The 18,991-nt window shown below is 43.9% G+C and overlaps 1 protein-coding gene across 1 annotated transcript in view; it reads right to left on the reverse strand.

The window, feature by feature from the left end:
• TMEM266 (transmembrane protein 266) overlaps nt 1-18,991 on the reverse strand; it is a 119,148-nt gene that overhangs the window by 66,487 nt on the left and 33,670 nt on the right. The window contains exons 3-4 of the mRNA XM_065412683.1: nt 10,882-10,987; nt 7,429-7,617 (exon numbers count right to left, since the gene is read on the reverse strand). Of these exons, the coding sequence (XP_065268755.1) occupies nt 7,429-7,617; nt 10,882-10,895 (203 nt within the window). The 5' untranslated portion in view covers nt 10,896-10,987. The remainder of the gene's footprint in view (nt 1-7,428; nt 7,618-10,881; nt 10,988-18,991) is intronic.

Raw genomic sequence — 18,991 nt, forward strand, 5'->3', positions numbered from 1 at the left:
TCACTACTATAGCTCTGATCTTGTAAAGACTTATGCACATACTTAATATTTACATACTTAACACATACATGTAAAGTTATGCATGTGCATAAATCCTTGTAGGATTAGGTTCCAGTTATTTCTTCAATTAACACAATACCTATAATCTTGTGAATAATGTGCTGCTTTCTGTATCTCACAAACTTAACCAAAAGCTTTATAGATTCTAAAAAGATATGAAGAATGCTATGCAGAGATAGTCAGTCAGTATGCAATTTTATATCTTGGAAAAATAAAACATTCCTTTACCCCCAAACATCACTTCTTTATTACAAAGCAGAAATAACTAACAGATCTCTAAAAGCACAGAAATGTTCACAGTAACAGGAAGAGTTGGAGTTACCTTGCATGGCCCACCATAAGATAGAGAACAAGAAATTTGAAGAACTGTAGGAGAGGAATTCATTCAAGATAAGAGAAACATGAGGGACCTATTTTATACAACTACAGGTTATGCCTCATTGTGTCAGGGTTATATCAGTTCATCACAATAGTACTGGAGAACAAAGTACTGGTGAAATCCTGGCCCCAAAGTGAAGTCAATGGTGAAGCTCCCAAACTTTACTGGAGCCAGTATTTCACCTCTTGACTTGATTATTCTAATTTTATTAAAGTGATTTTACTGTGGTTCATCTGCAAACAGTGGAATCAGGTCATTGTGGAATAAAACAAGCCATACTGTAGAGCAGTGTTTTCCAAACTTGGGATGCCGCTTGTGTAGGGAAAGTTCCTGGCGGGCCGGGCCGGTTTGTTTACCTGCCACGTCCGCAGGTCCGGCCGATCGCAGCTCCCACTGGCCGCGGTTCGCTGCTCCAGGCCAATGGGAGCTGCGGGAAGCGGCGTGGGCTGAGGGACGTACTGACCGCCGCTTCCAGCAGCTCCCATTGGCCTGGAGCAGCGAACCGCGGCCAGTGGGAGCCGCGATCGGCCGAACCTGCGGACCCGGCAGGTAAACAAACCGGCCCGGCCCGCCAGGAACTTTCCCTACACAAGCGGCATCCCAAGTTTGGGAAACACTGCTGTAGAGTCTATTATTACAGTGTAGACTATGAAAAGAACTTTGATGAATCAGAAAGAGAAGCAATTTTGAAAATATCCAAAGGCTGAGAGATTCAGGTGCAAGAATCCTGAATCACATCTACATAAATATGCACTGGCATTTCATCTGGAGAAGGGGAGTGAAGCAGCACAAAGATGTAATCCAGCCTTAATTCTACACTTCACGTCTGGAGAAGACTGCCAAGAACATTGCACAAGAAGAAATCATTAAAATAAACACAGGAAAGTTTTTTTAAAAAGTCTATCCAAACAGCTTTGTTTACAGAAAATTTTAGAAGGGTTATTGTAAATACAAGGACTTGCTGTTTGGCCTTAGGCTAGTGACTATCTTAAGACACCAAGGGACTGATCCTGCACCATTAAAGTCGGTGGAAGTTTTACTATTGAGTTCACTGAGAGCTGCCAGTGCTCAGCATCTCTGAAATTCATACTTCAGGGCCATGATTCTACTCCCACTGAATAAAATGACCTAAACTCACTACCTAAAAATTACAGCACCAAAAATCAAATGTCACTTTTGAAAATTTGGCCTTTAAATTCTGTACCTCAGTTTCCCTATTTGTAAAATGTAGATAACGATACTTCCATCCCTTTCTCACAGGAAGATTGAATGCATTAATTACTGTTTGTAAAATGATTTGAAAATTAAAAGCATGAAGGTTTATTATTCTCCCATGTTTAACTTCCTAATATTGTTGACAAGTCTTTGACCATTTTTAACGTCCCCAGCTGTTCCAAACTCCAGCCCACAACATTCCTATTTCGCTGCTCTCTCTTCTCTGTTCCTCCTCTTATCCTACTTCCCATCATTTTTTCTTAAATAATTTTCTATAGTTTATTTTACTCTCTACATAAGTAAATGTAAGTAGATTTAAAATGTGGCTCAGTACAGAAGCAACAAACTAAGAGAAATAGTTAAAAAAAAAATTCATACAGGTATATCCACCAGATAAAACACATAACCAGCACAAGATATGGACCAGACTAATTTTTTTTCATATTTAGAGACACTGTCCATTACTTAAATTAAACAACCTCCCCCCTCCAGTCCACCCACACACACACCAAAAACAAAACCCAAAACATTTTCACTTCTGGCTAAGTTTTTTAATCTATTATGAGATTTAAAAAATATTGATCTAGTATTTTTTTCAATGTGTTTGTTTATTTGTGCATTTAATATTTTCTGTCTATAGTCAGTTTCACTCTTTCCCATCAATTTCCCATTAGTTGTGTGGGTCTTTTACATGGCAGTGGGGAGAGAAAATATTTTTATAAAATAGAAAATACCAACATAAACCATAAAAATTAGGAGCAGCACCTGAAGCTACTTTTAACACATTTTTAAACACTCACTAGATTTCTGGTTAACAATTTCCCTTACAATAACACTTCTACTTTGGCGTCCACTCTCTCCAATATCATGAACAACTCCCAATAGCCTTAATGAGAACATCACAGTAACACTGAGGGTTGAATAGAACCTTTTGGTTATTTTGTACTCATCCTCTGACAAGTGCATTATCTGATCTGTGGCAGACACATGTTTTTCTATTCTTCATCGTGCTAAGGTCCATGGATCTGTTACAATAGGATTTTCAATGCGGTGTTCCTCCAGGGTCAGGAACAGGCTTATCTTTTTAGGTACGGACATTCCAAATGAGGTATATTATATATCCTCCATCTTCCCCTGTACTCTATAGTGTGGAGAAGCCTTCTGACAAAAAATGGCATTGGTTAAAGACCAGATAACCAATATGTTAAATTTTGGTGAGTTTATGTATTGATGGTCATGTGACCACCTAGCAAATCTTAATACAGGGGATATAACTTCTCTGGCCTAAGACTGTCAATAGTCTTAAGGACTAGACTTTGATGCTTAACAGAAGAAAGAATATTTTTTCACTTTACTCTAGGAATCAATACTAGGACAGCTTGAAGACTACTTGTCAGAATTAGAAGCACAGAACTGGCTCTGTCTCATCTGAGAAAGCTCCCAACTTTAATACTTGTCTGACTGGATATAGTAGCTATAGGCAGTGTATTTTAACGGATATGAAGTATTATGAGACTTTCAGGAGTTCAATCTATAAGGGTTGTTGCCCTAAGGAAGCACTTAATATTGAGATTCACACAAAACTTCCTTTACTTGAGCATGCTGCTAACACTTTGACCTTCTTGCATGGACACTCTTTATACACTTGCATTAAGGCCTCCTGGAGACTCTCAAGACTATGTTTCACTTGTTTAACATAGTAATTAAACTACAGACTTTGCACCAGCCTGGAGGGTAAGTTCCAGGGCAGCTGCAGACCTCCTAAGCCAGGGGTTCTCAAAACTGGGGGTTGTAACCCTTCAGGGGGTTGCAAGCTGTCAGCCTCCACCCCAAACCCCGCTTCACGTGCAGCATTTATAATAGTGTTAAATATATAAAAATTTGTTTTTAATTTATAAGGGGGGGTCACATTCAGAGGCTTGCTGGGCAAAAGGGGTCATCAATACAAAAGTTTGAGAACCACTGTCCTACGCATAGTTTCACAATACTCTGTACTCTGCCTAAAAGTCTATCCTCCACTTCTTTTGGTTTGTTTGTTTGTTAATATATTTTTATTATTTGATCCCCTAACTCTGATTCAGACAGCAGGCCTTCCCCCCCAAAAAGGAAGAATTCCCTCTTGTGTGTGTGTATGTACAGGCATGCCCAGAAGGGTCTGCACAAGTCTTTAGCCCGGTTCTTTTTGCATGGATCTGCCACACTGAACTCTGTGAAGGTGAGCAGGGAAAACATCACTAAGTTTAATTAATTAGCCTTTGGGAATTTGTCTCCATAATCCTGCTTCAGATGGGGGAGAGAAACTGGGCTCAGAGACTGCTCCAAAAATAGTTCAAGTGGCTAGCAATCTCCCTGTTTTCAAAGAGGCTGGGACATATTGTGTCCTCTACCCAACATGGGCCCCTTTTGGGTCTCTCAGGAAGGTACAGGCCTGAGGTTCAAAGATGGGCTTTCACAGAAGCTCTACCCCTCTCTACCGCATCGGAAGTAGATCGGCCATATGGTTGTGTGTTTTCCCTGGAGATGGCAGCCTGGGAATCCCAGGATGCCTGTTATAGAGGTTAGGTGGCAGCTGGAAGAGGGAGATAGCCCCAAAGACATCTTGCTGCAGTCTGTGATGTTGGCAGAGTCTGTGCTGTGTCCATCTACAGCCTGCGGGGAGATAAAGGGAGGGAGGAGGTGACTGACCTTCACAGCTGGGAGCATGGTTGCTGGTGTGGATTATTGGGATTTATGTGTAATCTACTATCTGGCACACTGCCTCTCTGAAGTCATTCCCATCGTGGAGATAGGGATGGAGGAGCTGCTTTTCCCTGGAGCCGGCTATTCCAATCCTGCCCAGCTTCTTTCCTGCCTGGGGAAGGGTGGACTGAGGTGACCCTGCCCAGTTTGGGCTGTGAGGAGGAAGCTGTGCTCTGCCCATAGAACAGCCAAGCTCCCGCAAAAAACAGTAGGTAAGAAGGTGAAGCAGACCACACAGACCTTTCCCTTTGCCTCTGACTTTTTTCAGCCTAACTCATTCCCTGAAACCTGCAGGAGCACCAACCGCTGCAAATGCCTCCAAAGGGGAAGCACAGTTGAGGGGGCAATCTCCCCACAAGGCAAATGAAGTCCTGTGACACCGCTGGGAATTAGACAGACACATTTTTCAACCAATCTGTTAGTCAGAAATTTGAAATAAAGTCTGGAATTTTCCACAGAAAAGCTTCATAGCAGGGAGGCCTGGCTGAGCCACTGGCCACTGCGGAGGCAGATAAATCTGGCGGGAATTTCAGAGAGAGGGGCATTCCCCTGCTGTCTGTGACTGACAGGTCTGTTTCTGCACCCAGGATGCAAGCAGGTTGAAGTACCCATTGTAACAGATCTTTGGACCTTGAAGAATGGATCTTCAGATGGTAAAATCTGCAGCTACTAGGGCTGAATACTTGCACTAACCTTGTTTTATATTTATCCAATAGCAATATAGCCTCAGGCTTACACTTGCATACTCAAATTAATTATAAAGTGCCTCTTCAGACACATGTGGTATTGCATCATATTTATATAATCTAACTGAAATTTATTTCCCCTTGTTTGGAATTTCTGAAGACATCTCATGAAGTCCAATTTGGAAAAAAACTAGTGGCAAGAACTTTCCCCTCATTCTGCTTCCTGACTGCAGCATGGAATACCTGCTGAGTGTAGATCAAGGATGTCTCATCTTTGCTGATTTCTAAGAGTAGATTAAAACATATTTAATTGTCAGCAATTTGAAGCTTATATAAACCTTTTTATATGTCTTCATCTTGAAATCTCAGATTGATTTACTGTGAAGTGTTTTTAGATAAATCATGCAGTAAAAGTAGCTATATACATTTGGTATGATATAAACTGAAATAGTAATGAACAGTAGCTATATAATCCAATGTTGGGCAATTGGTCTCCTTATCAAAGGTGATGCTACTTTTATATAGCTTCACACACTAAGGGAGACAGCTTTCCAAATCAGTCACTGTGCAGTCAGTTATCAGAGGGGTAGCTGTATTAGTCTGTATCCATAAAAACAACGAGGAGTCCAGTTGCACCTTAAGGACTAATAGATTTATTTGGGCATAAGCTTTCTTGGGTAAAAAACCCACTTCTTCAGATGCATGGAGTGAAAATTACAGATACAGGCATAAATATAAACAACTCTTACTACTACCATAAGTAAATGTGTTTACATGCTACTTGTTTTACCTGTAAATTACAGTGAAATTTTGACTTGTTAACTGGCCTTTGTAAAAAGCTCAATTTGGCCCTCAGACCAACAGAAGTTGCATTCATATGTCTAAGGCAGAACAGAGCCTTCTACACTCCCCCACTATGGGTATTCCCTGCCTTTTAGACAATCAAGGTGCTAGGTTTGTTACATTTTTAAGGTAGCTACTTACAAACCACTACTTATAAAAATAATGGATCTAGGTAAAATGCTTTGCTGTTCTCATATATATTGTGATTCAGTATTAAACATTCTTTTACCTTTAATATACTCAGTTGAAGAGTATATTTAGTAAGTGTTTTAATTCTCTCATTTCCAAAGACATTTTCTAACAAATATAATGAACTTGATTTGAACTCCCTGTGTAAATGTAGCCAGAATCGGCATGTATGTTCTATCAACAATATTATTGTGCATATATATCAGGGATCGGCAACCTTTGGCATGCAGCCCGTCAGGGTAAGCACCCTGGCGGGCCAGGCCGGTTTATTTACCTGCTGCGTCCACAGGTTTGGCTGATCGCAGCTCCCACTGGCCGTGGTTCGCTGTCCCAGGCCAATGGGGGCTGCAGGAAGGGCAGCCAGCACATCCCTCGGCCCACACCGCTTCCTGCAGTCCCCATTGGCCTGGGACGGCAAACCGCAGCCAGTGGGAGCTGTGATCGGCAGAACCTGCAGATGCGGCAGGTAAACAAACCAGCCCGGCCCGCCAGAGGCTTTCCCTGATGGGCTCCGTGCCAAAGTTGCCGAGCCCTGATATATATTCTGAATATCAACAGCCTCATTCACAGCCTACCAGAGCAAATTCTTCTTTTAGAAACAGAAATAATCTGCATGAGGCTTAGGAGGTTGTGTTGCATAGTCATAATCACCAGGTCAGGAAATGTCCACTCAAACATGTGGACCACCGTCACTGACCCCTGCATCTCACCATGGAACACTCTCCTGAGGGATCTATCACAGAGGACCTATGGAATGGCTTTTCTGCATTTTTTGTTTTGTTTTGTTTTTATGGGGAAGAGCCAAAAGTCAGGGCAAAAGACTCAACTTAGGGCTTGTTTACACTTGAAATGCTACAGCATTTCTGTGCTATTGTAGCACTTTAGTGTAGACACTGACGGGAGAGGTTCTACCATCGCAGCAGGTAATCCACCTCCCCAAGGGGCAGTAGCTAGGTCAAAGGAAGAATTCTTCAGTTGACCGAGAACTATCTACACCAGGGGTTAGGTCAGCTTAACTACATCGCTGAAGGGTGTGGATTTTTCACACCCCTGAGTGACGTAGCTGGGTTGACCTAACATTTTAGTATGGACCAAACTTTAGTTTTCTCTCTGACAGCAGTTTCCTAATATGCACTGTGTTCACACGGGAGCCAGAAATTACTTTATTGCAAGGAGTCTGAAAACAACTAAATAGCTACATTAGAAAAAGATGCTTTTAGAATGGATTCAAGTGAAATTGGCTGGCCTTCTCTCTCCATCTCATGGCTTTCCCTTCTGTAAACCATGAAAACCCTTTAGGATATCCTTTGCACTTACCCTTCTCTTTGGTACTCCTCATCCAAATTTGACAAGAGCTGGGACCCTGCCACAGAGAGATCAAGCGCAGCAAGGGGTAAATCTCGATAAGTGAAGTTAACAAGTTGTACAGGAGCTAAGCTTTTGGTCTCCTCTTCTACTTGTTGTGAAATGATCTCAACTTCTGAAACTCGACCTTCTATTGTAGGCCTAAAATGATGAATAAGCAAATGGAAAAAAATATAAGCAGTAAGGAACGGGAAACTTCCACAAGTAGCAGGACTAAAATTTCCCATAATGAAGGAAAAAGTCTTGATTACTGGTATTTATGTGTCATTTTTGATAATACATGTGGAGAAATGTTATATGGGGCCAAAATCTATCCTCATCTGTGAAAGGTCGCTCCCACTGAGGTTAATAGCATCCTCACATGCACACAAGGGCAAAATTGAATTCAGACTGCAGAGCTGAAGCCTTTTCATGCACATAAAATATAAACATAAATATTCAACAAACACACAAAGAAACAAACTATGAACTATGTAGCAAAGTATACTTGCAAAGTAGAAAAGAGAGTCAATGAAACGAAGGCATGTGGTTACATGAACTAACCCCCCTCCTTTTTGTAGTGAGATCAGTGAACAATGATCAAGCACTTTACTGACCAGTGTACAAATCACTCTAAGGGCAGGTCTTCACTACGGGGGGGGGGGAGGGAGGATTTAAGATACGCAAATTCAGCTACACGAATAGCGTAGCTGAATTCGACGTATCGGAGCCTACTTACCCCGCTGTGAGGACGGCGGCAAAATCGACCTCCGCGGCTCCCAGTCGACGGCACTTACTCCCACCTCCGCTGGTGGAGTAAGAGCGTCGATTCGGGGATCGATTGTCGCGTCCCGACGAGACGCGATAATTCGATCCCCGAAAGATCGATTTCTACCCGCCGATTCAGGCGGGTAGTGTAGACCTAGCCTAAGGCAGTGATTCTCAAACTTATTTGATTGGGCTCCCCTTCTTGGTGTCTGTAGTTGCTTACGCCCCCTTCCCAAGTACATATACCAACACCCAGTTCTGAAGGCAGAGCAGAGAGCAGCATCTGCCGACAGGGCACCCAGCAGCAGCAGCACAGAAGTAAGGGTGGTAATGAGAAAAGTAATATTCACCAATATCACTTTTCACAACAGACTTAGTGCCCCATTGCTACCCTTACTTCTGCGCTGCAGCTGCTCTTCTGGGGCTGACAGCCAGAGCCCCGCTGCATTGAGATGAGGGATTGAGGCATTGGTGGGAGAAGAGGGGAAGGAGAACCCAAGCCTGGGCTGCCTCCTGCTGAGGGATTGAGGGGGTGGAGGGAGGAGAGCCTAAGTGGTGGTGCTCCAGCTGTTAGCCCTGGGGGACAGGCTCTGGCTGTCCCATTTATCTCCGCCTCCTGGGTGTGCATGGCCTTTCTGCATGAGCCAGAGCCAGCCAGGGCTGACAGCCAAAGCTCTTTTTTTTTTTTTTTTTTTTTTTAAAAGAAGCCCACTCCTTTGACACATTCCTGTGCTTCCATTGGGAGGCCTTCCCCATGGTTTGAGAACCACTGCTCTAAGGTAATACATACGTTCTATTGCCCTTCATTGACCTCTGGTCAATATTTAGAAAAGTTCTGAATGCTGCCACATCTTGCCCTACTCAACCAGAGAAAGGGTTGCTAATGCTCTAGGATTTCTGAGGAGAGTTATTGAGTAAGAAGATGAATAAAATTATGGGAGGATCCCAGATAAATTCTTCCCATCCATATATGTGTAGAACATAATTTTAAAACTGGTCATGCATTCTCTATCCTTCTTAATGTTAATGGGAACTCCATGCACACATACAAGGGTAAAACCAAGGGATAGCTCAGTGGTTTGAGCATTGGCCTGCTAAACCCAGTGTTATGAGTTCAATCCCTGAGGGGGCGATTTGGGGCACGGCGTTGGACTAGATAACCTCCTGAGGTCCCTTCCAAACCTGATATTCTATGATTCTATGTATGTGTGTCTCTATGACTTACAGTAAGATACCACTTACGTAGAGAAAAAATAAGTTATTGCCCAGTACTTAATATATAGTATCTGTGATGGACAACTTTGTTAGTGTAGAGGGTTTGCCTGTCAAGTCCCAGCAGGTATATATTCTTTGCGGATTCCAGTGAATGCCTCCCTTTCCATTTGACTCACATTGAGTCGTAACCATAAACCTCTTTAGCTTTAATCTGGGAGAGCTTGTTAACTTCTGAAGAAATGCCAGGCTATTTCATTCAAGTTTTTGACAGATAGGTGCGATGGTTGGGAAAGTATTTTTCTTTCTTAGGGATACAGTTAAAAAGTGCCTTACACGCAACTTTCCTTTCTTATTTGACTGCAAAAGTTGCATTGATTTTTTTTTTAAAAGAGCTTATTATAATCCTCCAGTTATTCAACCAACCTGAATAAGACTTCATCTTTCTCACAAAACCTGAATAATTTAGAAGAGCTCTTGCCTAAATCGTGTGTCTTGTAAGAGTTTGGAGCCAGGAACATAAGACGTGGATGAAGAAGGATAAAAGTCTAAGTTGAAGAGGTGGGAAAAGGCAGTATTGCTCAGAGTCTAAGCATTAGAATTACAATGGAGTAGACCACTGCACGGATTACCTGGGAAGGTCACTTTAACAATGTGAAGACACTATTATGACTGAAGTAAAAGGCTTGCAATGACCTATGATTGTTTCACACAATCATAGAAATTAGTGCAAAAGATCCTTTGGGTCATCTAGCCAGTGTCCCTTTATTTAGTTCTTTGTCCAATCTAATTTTACATGTCTCAAGGAATGAGACTTTTACCACTTCCACTGAAAATTATTTCACTGTCTAAAAAGATCTAATTAGCAGGAGATTTTTTTCTGGTATTTGGCCAGACTTTTCTCTTGTCTGATTTAATGCTTTTGTACCACATACTAGCTATTTTGGAAGTGGACCACAGTGTGACTACCGGTATTATAGAACAAACTGAAAAGTGTTAGAGAAGCCCTTTCAGCTTCCAACTGTTTTTTTTTTTTTTTTTACCTTTTGGACTCTTAAGTAGATTAAATGAGAGCTAGATAATGAAGTGACAGTGAAAAAGCAAATGAAACAGTGTTGACAAATAGTCTTAACACAGGCTTGTTGGCAGGAAAACAAAAATTTAGATAGACCCGAAAATAATTTTATATATTAGTTCTTGGTAATTTACTATTAATAATACTTCAGAAAAGTTTACAATATTCATTTTGTTGTTGTTGCACTAATTCCGGGTCTGCAGACAACTGAGCAAATCCTGCATCTCTTACTCCAAACTTAAAATTCTCATCCCAGGAATACTGAGGCAACCTCCTTGGGATCAGGAGAATTTGGCACAGAGGATTTTACGTGAATGGGATTTGACTCATTGAATGGAAAAGCATTTGTAACTTTCTCATATCGTACTTACTGGGGATTGGTCATGTTGAAAGATGCAAATAAATCAGCAGTTGTTCCAGTATTTAACTAACTTCAGCTCCTCTGCAGACAATTTTCAGCATTTCAAGGCAAGGTTTCTACAAGAGGTAAAATGTATTATCTAGAACTCAGTTGCAGTTAGTGTAACATTCATTTTCATATAATGTAGTTTGTACAGCAGTTTTATTTCCCACAAAAGCCACCCACCCACCCCTTTTTTTGGTGATGCTTCTATTCTGGGTTAAGACTGCCTCATCATAGAACTTTGAAAATGTATTGTAGCTTTCCAGCCCCCCGCGCATACACGCTTACGTTTAAATAACATTACAGGCTTGGCTTTAAACAATCAGAAAATTTAGGCCTGGTCTACACTACGAGTTTAGGTCGACTTTAGCCGCGTTAATTCGAATTTAGCCTGGACACGTTCACACGACGAAGCCCTTTCTTTCGACTTAAAGGGCCCTTTAAACCGGTTTCTTTACTCCACCTCCGACGAGGGGATTAGCGATAAAATCGGCCTTAGGGGGTCGGAATTGGGTTAGTGTGGATGGAATTCGACGTTACTGGCCTCTGGGAGCTATCCCACAGTGCTTCATTGTGACCGCTCTGGACAGCACTCTCAACTCAGATGCACTGGCCAGGTAGACAGGAAAAGCCCCGCGAACGTTTGAATTTCATTTCCTGTTTGCTCAGCGTGGAGAGCACAGGTGACCACGCAGCTCATCAGCACAGGTAACCGTGATGGAGTCCCAGGATCGCAAAAGAGCTCCAGCATGGACAGAACGGGAGGTACGGGATCTGCTCGCCATATGGGGAGATGAATCAGTGCTGGCCGAACTCCGAAGCAGTAAACGAAATGGCAAAATATTAGAAAAGGTCTCCAAGGCCATGAAGGACAGAGGCCATAACAGGGACGCACAGCAGTGCCGCGTGAAAATTAAGGAGCTAAGGCAAGCCTACCACAAAGCCAGAGAAGCAAACGGAAGGTCCGGGGCTGAGCCGCAAACATGCCGCTTCTACTCGGAGCTGCATGCCATTCTAGGGGGTGCAGCCACCACTACCCCAACCGTGTGCTATGAGTCCCTCACTGGAGAAACACACAGGGAAGCGGGTTCGGGGTACGAGGAAGATGAGGATGAAGATAATGTAAATAGCTCACAGCAGCAAGGAAGCGGAGAAACCGGTTTCCCCAACAGCCAGGATATGTTTATCACCCTGGACCTGGAACCAGTAACCCCCGAACTCACCCAAGACCCTGTGGGCACACAGGGGACCTCTGGTGAGTGTACCTTTGTAAATATTACACATGGTTTAAAAGCAAGCGTGTTTAATGATTAATGATTAATTTGCCCTGGCAATCGCGGCCAGTACAGCTACTGGAAAAGTCTGTTAACGTGTATGGGGATGGAGCGGAAATCCTCCAGGGACATCTCCAGAAAGCTCTCCTTCATGTACTCCCAAAGCCTTTGCAAAAGGTTTCTGGGGAGGGCTGCCTTATCCCGTCTGCCATGGTAGGACACTTTACCACGCCAGGCCAGTAGCACGTAGTCTGGAATCATTGCATAACAAAGCATGGCAGCGTATGGTCCCGGTGTTTGCTGGCATGCAGACAACATCCATTCCTTATCGCTCTTTGTTATCCTCAGGAGAGTGATATCATTCACGGTCACCTGGTTGAAATGGGGCAATTTTATTAAGGGGACATTCAGAGGTGCCCCTTCCTGCTCTGCTGAACAGAAATATTCCCCGCTGTTAGCCACGCGGTGGGGGGGAGGGGTGACGTGATCATCCCAGAGAATTGGGTGTGTGGGGGAGGGGAATTAGTTGGGTTTGTGCTGCACGTTAACCCTGAAACCGCAGCCCCTCCTTTTACATTGCAAACCCATTTTAAATGGCCAACCCAACGGGTGCTTGGTATGGTTAATGAGAGCAGTACTGTTTTAAACCATTCCCACATGTTAAGAAGGTTAAAAAAGCCAAAAGACTGTGTCTTACCATGGCTGCCTGCAAGCTGAAATCTGTTGCCTGGCACTGCGTGAGTGATCTCTCACACCAAACCGGCAGGCCCTCAATATAAGAGGAAAAATGCGACCTTGTAACGAAAGCACATGTGCTGTGTGATGTGAACAGCAAAATTTAACGTGAAAGAGTGTACCCATTGTTCTCTAAAATGTATCTTTTTTAACCACCTCTCCCTTCTCCTCCACCAGCTGCAAATGTTTCTCCTTCACAGAGGCTAGTGAATATTCGAAAGCGGAAGCGAAGGACGCGTGATGAAATGTTTACTGAACTACAGACTGCCTCCCACGCTGACAGAGCACAGCAGAATGCGTGGAGGCAGTCAATTACTGATTTTAGAAAAGCCCAATATGAGCGAGAGGAGAGGTGGCGTGCTGAATCACGGGCTGAAGAGGAGAGGTTGCGTGCTGAATCGCGGGCTGAAGAGGAGAGGTGGCGTCAGCTTGCACACAGAAGGCAAGAGTCGATGCTCCGGCTGCTGGAGCATCAAACTGATATGCTCCTGCGTATGGTTGAGCTGCAGGAAAGGCAGCAGGAGCAGAGACCGCCGCTACAGCCCCTATGTAACCAACAGCCCTCCTCCCCAAGTCCCATTGCCTCCTCACCCAGACGCCCAAGAACACGGTGGGGGGGCCTCCGGCCACCCAGTCACTCCACCCTAGATGATTTCCCGAGCAATAAGTGTTAAAGTTTTAAAGTTTTAAACTGCAGTGTGTCCTTTTCCTTCCCTCCTCCCCCACCCATCCCGGGCTACCTTTGCAATTATCCCCCTAGTTGTGTGATGAATTAATAAAGAAGGCATGAATGTGAAGTAACAATGACTTTATTGCCTCTGCAAGTGGTGCTCGCAGGGGGGAGGGAAGGGTGGGGTGGTTGGTTTACAGGGAAGTAGAGTGAACCGGGTGGGGGGGGTGGAGGGTTCATCAAGGAGAAACAAACAGAAGTTTCATACCGTAGCCTCGCCAGTCACAAAACTAGTTTTCAAAGCTTCTCTGATGCGCACCGCGCCCTGCTGTGCTGCTCTAACCGACCTGGTGTCTGGCTGCGCGTAATCAGCGGCCAGGCGATTTGCCTCTACCTCCCACCCCGCCATAAATGTCTCCCCCTTACTCTCACAGATATTGTGGAGCGCACAGCAAGCAGCAATAACAATGGGGATATTCTTTTCGCTAAGGTCTGAGCGAGTCAGTAAGCTGCGCTAGCGCGCTTTTAAACGCCCAAATGCACATTCCACCACCATTCGGCACTTGCTCAGCCTGTAGTTGAACAGGTCCTGACTCCTGTCCAGGCTGCCTGTGTACGGCTTCATGAGCCATGGCATTAAGGGGTAGGCTGGGTCCCCAAGGATCACGATAGGCATTTCAACATCCCCAACGGTTATTTTCTGGTCCGGGAAGAAAGTCCCTTCCTCCAGCTTTCGAAACAGAACAGAGTGCCTGAAGACACGAGCATCATGTACCCTTCCCGGCCAGCCCACGTTGATGTCGGTGAAACATCCCTTGTGATCCACCAGGGCTTGCAGCAGCATTGAAAAGTACCCCTTGCGGTTTATGTACTCGGTGGCTTGGTGCTCCGGTGCCAAGATAGGGATATGGGTTCCGTCTATCGCCCCACCACAGTTTGGGAATCCCATTGCAGCAAAGCCATCCACTATGTCCTGCACGTTTCCCAGAGTCACTACCCTTGATATCACCAGGTCTCTCATTGCCCTGGCAACTTGGATCACAGCAGCCCCCACAGTAGATTTGCCCACTCCAAATTGATTCCCGACTGACCGGTAGCTGTCTGGCGTTGCAAGCTTCCACAGGGCTATCGCCACTCGCTTCTCAACTGTGAGGGCTGCTCTCATCCTGGTATTCTGGCGCTTCAGGGCAGGGGAAAGCAAGTCACAAAGTTCCATGAAAGTGCCCTTACGCATGCGAAAGTTTCGCAGCCACTGGGAATCGTCCCACACCTGCAGCACGATGCGGTCCCACCAGTCTGTGCTTGTTTCCCGGGCCCAGAATCGGCGTTCCACGGCATGAACCTGCCCCAGGAACACCATGATTTCCACATTGCTGGGGCCTGTGCCTTGTGAGAGGTCTAGGTCCATGTCCATTTCCTCATCACTCTCGTCGCCGCGCTGCAATCGCCTCCTCCTCGGCTGGTCCTGGTTTTGCTTTGGCATGTCCTGGCTCTGCATATACTCCAGGACAATGCGCGTGGTGTTCATAGTGCTCATAATTGCCGCAGTGATCTGAGCGGGCTCCATGATCCCAGTGCTAGCTATGGCGTCTGGTCTGAAAAAAGGCGCGAAACTAGTATCTGAAGGATCAGGGGAAGGAGAGAGGGAGGGAGGGAGGGGCGAGTGACGACATGGCGTACAGGTACAGGGAATTAAAATCAAGAAAGGTGGCTGTGCATCAGGGAGAAATACAAACAACTGTCACACAGAATGCCCCCCCCCTCCGAGATTGAACTCCTAAGCCTGGGTTTAGCGGGCCATTGATTTGACGGAGGGAGGGGGGAAGGAAATGAATACAGAACAAATCTATTTTTTACATCTTAATACGACGGTGCAGCATGACTGATAGCCCTCGGCATTTTCTGGGTGCTTGGCAGCAAATACTGGGCGCTTGGCAGTATGATGATGACGGATACCAGTCATAATATACTATTTACTGCCAAAAGGCAAGGAGTTGCTGCTGTGTAGCAATGTAGCCCCACGTCTGCCAGCCACATGTCTGCCAGCACCCAGATCGCCCTCAGCCTCTTCTGGGTGCTTAGCAGACAATACTTGGCAGAAAATAGTATACTACGACTGATAGCCATCATTGTCAAGACAGTTCGATAGGTGCCAATGATTGATGGCCACGGCTGTCCGACGAGGACGGTTACCAGTCGTAATAAACCATCTACTGCCAAAAGGCAAAAGGTAAGGGGCTGGTGCAATGCAGCCCTACGGCTGCCAGCCCCACAGCTACCAGCACCCAGATCGCCGATGAAGGCTACCAGTCATGCTGCACCGTCTACCGCCAAAAGGCAGTTAGCTGCTGCTGCTGTGTAGCAATGCAGTCCCACGTCTGCCGGCACCCGGATGACATATGGTGACGGTGAGCTGAGCTGAGCGGGCTCCATGCTTGCCGTGGTATGTTGTCTGCACAGGTAACCCAGGTAAAAAGGCGCGAATCTATTGTCTGCCGTTGCTGTGACGGAGGGGGAGGGGCCTGACGCAATGTACCCAGAACCCCCCGCGGCACTGTTTTGCATCATTCGGGCATTGCGATCTCAACCCATAATTCCAATGGGCGCCGGAGACTGCGGGAACTGTGGGATAGCTACCCATAGTGCAATGCGCCGGAAGTCGACGCTAGCCTCGGTACTGTGGACGCGGTCCGCCGACTTCATGCACTTAGAACATTTTATGTGGGGACACACACAATCGGCTGCATACAACCGATTTCTATAAAACCGGCTTCTATAAATTTGACCTAATTTCGTAGTGTAGACATACCCTTAGAGTGATGGGCAAGGTCTTAGGGGCAGATTTTCAAAAGAGGCGAAGAGGTTTAGGAGCACAAGTCCTCAGAAAGTCCAAGGAGCTTATTCTCTACATACTATACAGACCTGTACATATGAGAGTGTTAGTTAAGGTGAAAGGATTTAGGAGCACAAGTCCGAATGACTTCTGTGGGACTTGTGCTGCTAAATCCCCTAGCATCTTTAGGAAACCTCTCCTTGGTCGTAACTCACACTCTCATGTATAATGATTGGTCTAGTATCTAGAGAATGCTTTTACCTATCAAGCCCATAAACCTGTTTGGCATAACGGGTAATCTTTGCCCAAGGCCAAACATATGCCTGTGCATTTGTGCTGTATCACAGGACTGAGGTGCAACACCAAAACTGTAGTGGACAAGCTTGCTAGAATGAAGCCATTGGCAGCAGCTGATGTGCCTTGCTGTCACAAGCACCAATATTCAACCCTAAATTGTAAAAAACAATGTAAAAGTCCAAAATATAAATCTAAACAAAACAAGCCACTGCCCTTGTAAATTAAGTATTTGGGAAACTGTAGTGATAAAAAAATAAAAATGAATCTGAGTGATATAATGAGAGACTTTTAAAAGCTATTTCCAGGGTTATACAGTGCATGTAATTAGCCACAATGAAGTTAAGGAGACTGTTGGTGAAAGACAAAAATGTACTCTTATTAATTAGGAGTATATTAAAATGAGTGCCACACAAATGTATGAAGTTAGGGTACAGCTGACATTCACATTGAAAAATTGCCATTATTGTACTAAAATGTCTCCTGAGTTTTAAACATTACTTAAGTCAATTACAAATTGCATCATTCAAATCATTTAGGTATCCTATACTTCTTTTTCCAAAAATTCATAAAATAAGCCAAAAATTTATAGGATATGATAAAGATGTTTAATATATTGACAGTATGAACCTCAGCAATCCCTTAATAGCAAATAATTAACCTAAAATTGCTAGTATAACTACTAGAAGTACTACTATAATTACTAGTATAGCAATTTCCAAAGCATTATTTCATATACTGTATGCCTGTAACACAATAAAAGCCAATTAATTTATTCTTAGATTGCCTATATGCTTGAGTATTCAAAAGGCTGGGGTCTAAATCTTAATCACTTTACTCATGCAGGTAGACCAACTGAAATTAATGGAAATATTCATCTGAATAGAGCAAGCATGATCTGGCCTTAAAATAATAAATAATTGTATAGACTAACATATATACCATACTGATCTAAGAAACTCATTCTGATGCACTGCAGGCTGATCCAACGCTCATTTGAAGTCAATGGGAGTCTTTCCATTGGCTTAGGCCCTAGCTATAAGTTTGTTCATTATGCTCCTAAAGCAGCAAAGCACTTACTTACGTTCCATTGACTTTAATGAGATTTAAGCACTTGCTTAAGTGATTTGCTGAACTGGGGCCTATAGCAGGCTAAAGGTAGAGACTATTGTAGATAAGGCTACAAAACACTTCCCAGGATGAGCTTTGTATTGAGAAGCTCATAGCTCCCTAAAGCGTCTACCTTCCGGGCTGAAATTTTCTAATGTGGCATATTTTTAAAGGAAAGTTTGATCAAAGTCCCATCAACTGTTTTTGAGGGATGGGAGGATAAAAGAAAGGAGATTCGACTACAGACCACCAAATCAGGAAGAGGAAGTGGATGAGGCATTTCTAGAACAAATATCCAAAACACAAGACCTGGTAGTAATGGGGGACTTTCACTACCCAGACATCTTTTTGAAAAATGATATAGCAAAACATAAAATTTCAAATAAGTTCCTGGAATATATTGTGGACAATGTTTTGTTCCAGAAAATGGAGGAAGTAACCAGGGGAAGAGCCATTTTAGATTTGATTTTGACCAACAGGGAGGAATTGGTAGCAGATCTGAAAGTGGAAGGCCATTTCGGTAAAAGTGATCATGAAAGGATAGATTTCATGATTCTAAGAAAAGGAAGGAGTGAGAGCAGAAGAATAAGGGTAATGGATTTAAAAAATAGACTAACAAATGCAGAGAACCGGTAGGTAAACTACCATGGGAAGACAATCTAAGGGGAAAAGGAGGTCAGGAGAGCTGGCAGTCTCTGAAGGAGACAATATTAACGGCACAACTGCAAACTATCCCAAAGCAAAGTAAAGATAAGAAGAATCGTAAGAGGACAGTATGGCTCCATCACGAGCTCTCTAATGACCTGAAAATCAAAAAGGAATCCTACAAAAAGTAGAAACAAGGACAGACTGCTAAGGAGGAGTACAAAGAATCGCCCAAGCATGTAGGAACAAAATCAGAAAGTCCAAGGCACAAAATGAATTATACATAGTGTGACACTGGCAGACCAGATGCCAGCTCATGCCAGAGCCCCACGCCAAGTCACTTGTATATTAGTATAGATCAAAGTGATTGTTAAATGTATAAAAGTGTATTTGGTGTTTAAACTTCATGAAAACTAGTGGAATGTTACTTGCATTGTTGTATCTCGTTATAATGTAGTAGTAAACATTTTCATTGTGTATATCCCTGTAACTAAATAACCCATCAAATGGGAAAGAA

This window comes from Emys orbicularis, chromosome 10, assembly GCF_028017835.1.
Source record: "Emys orbicularis isolate rEmyOrb1 chromosome 10, rEmyOrb1.hap1, whole genome shotgun sequence".
Classification (NCBI taxonomy): Eukaryota; Metazoa; Chordata; order Testudines; family Emydidae; genus Emys; species Emys orbicularis.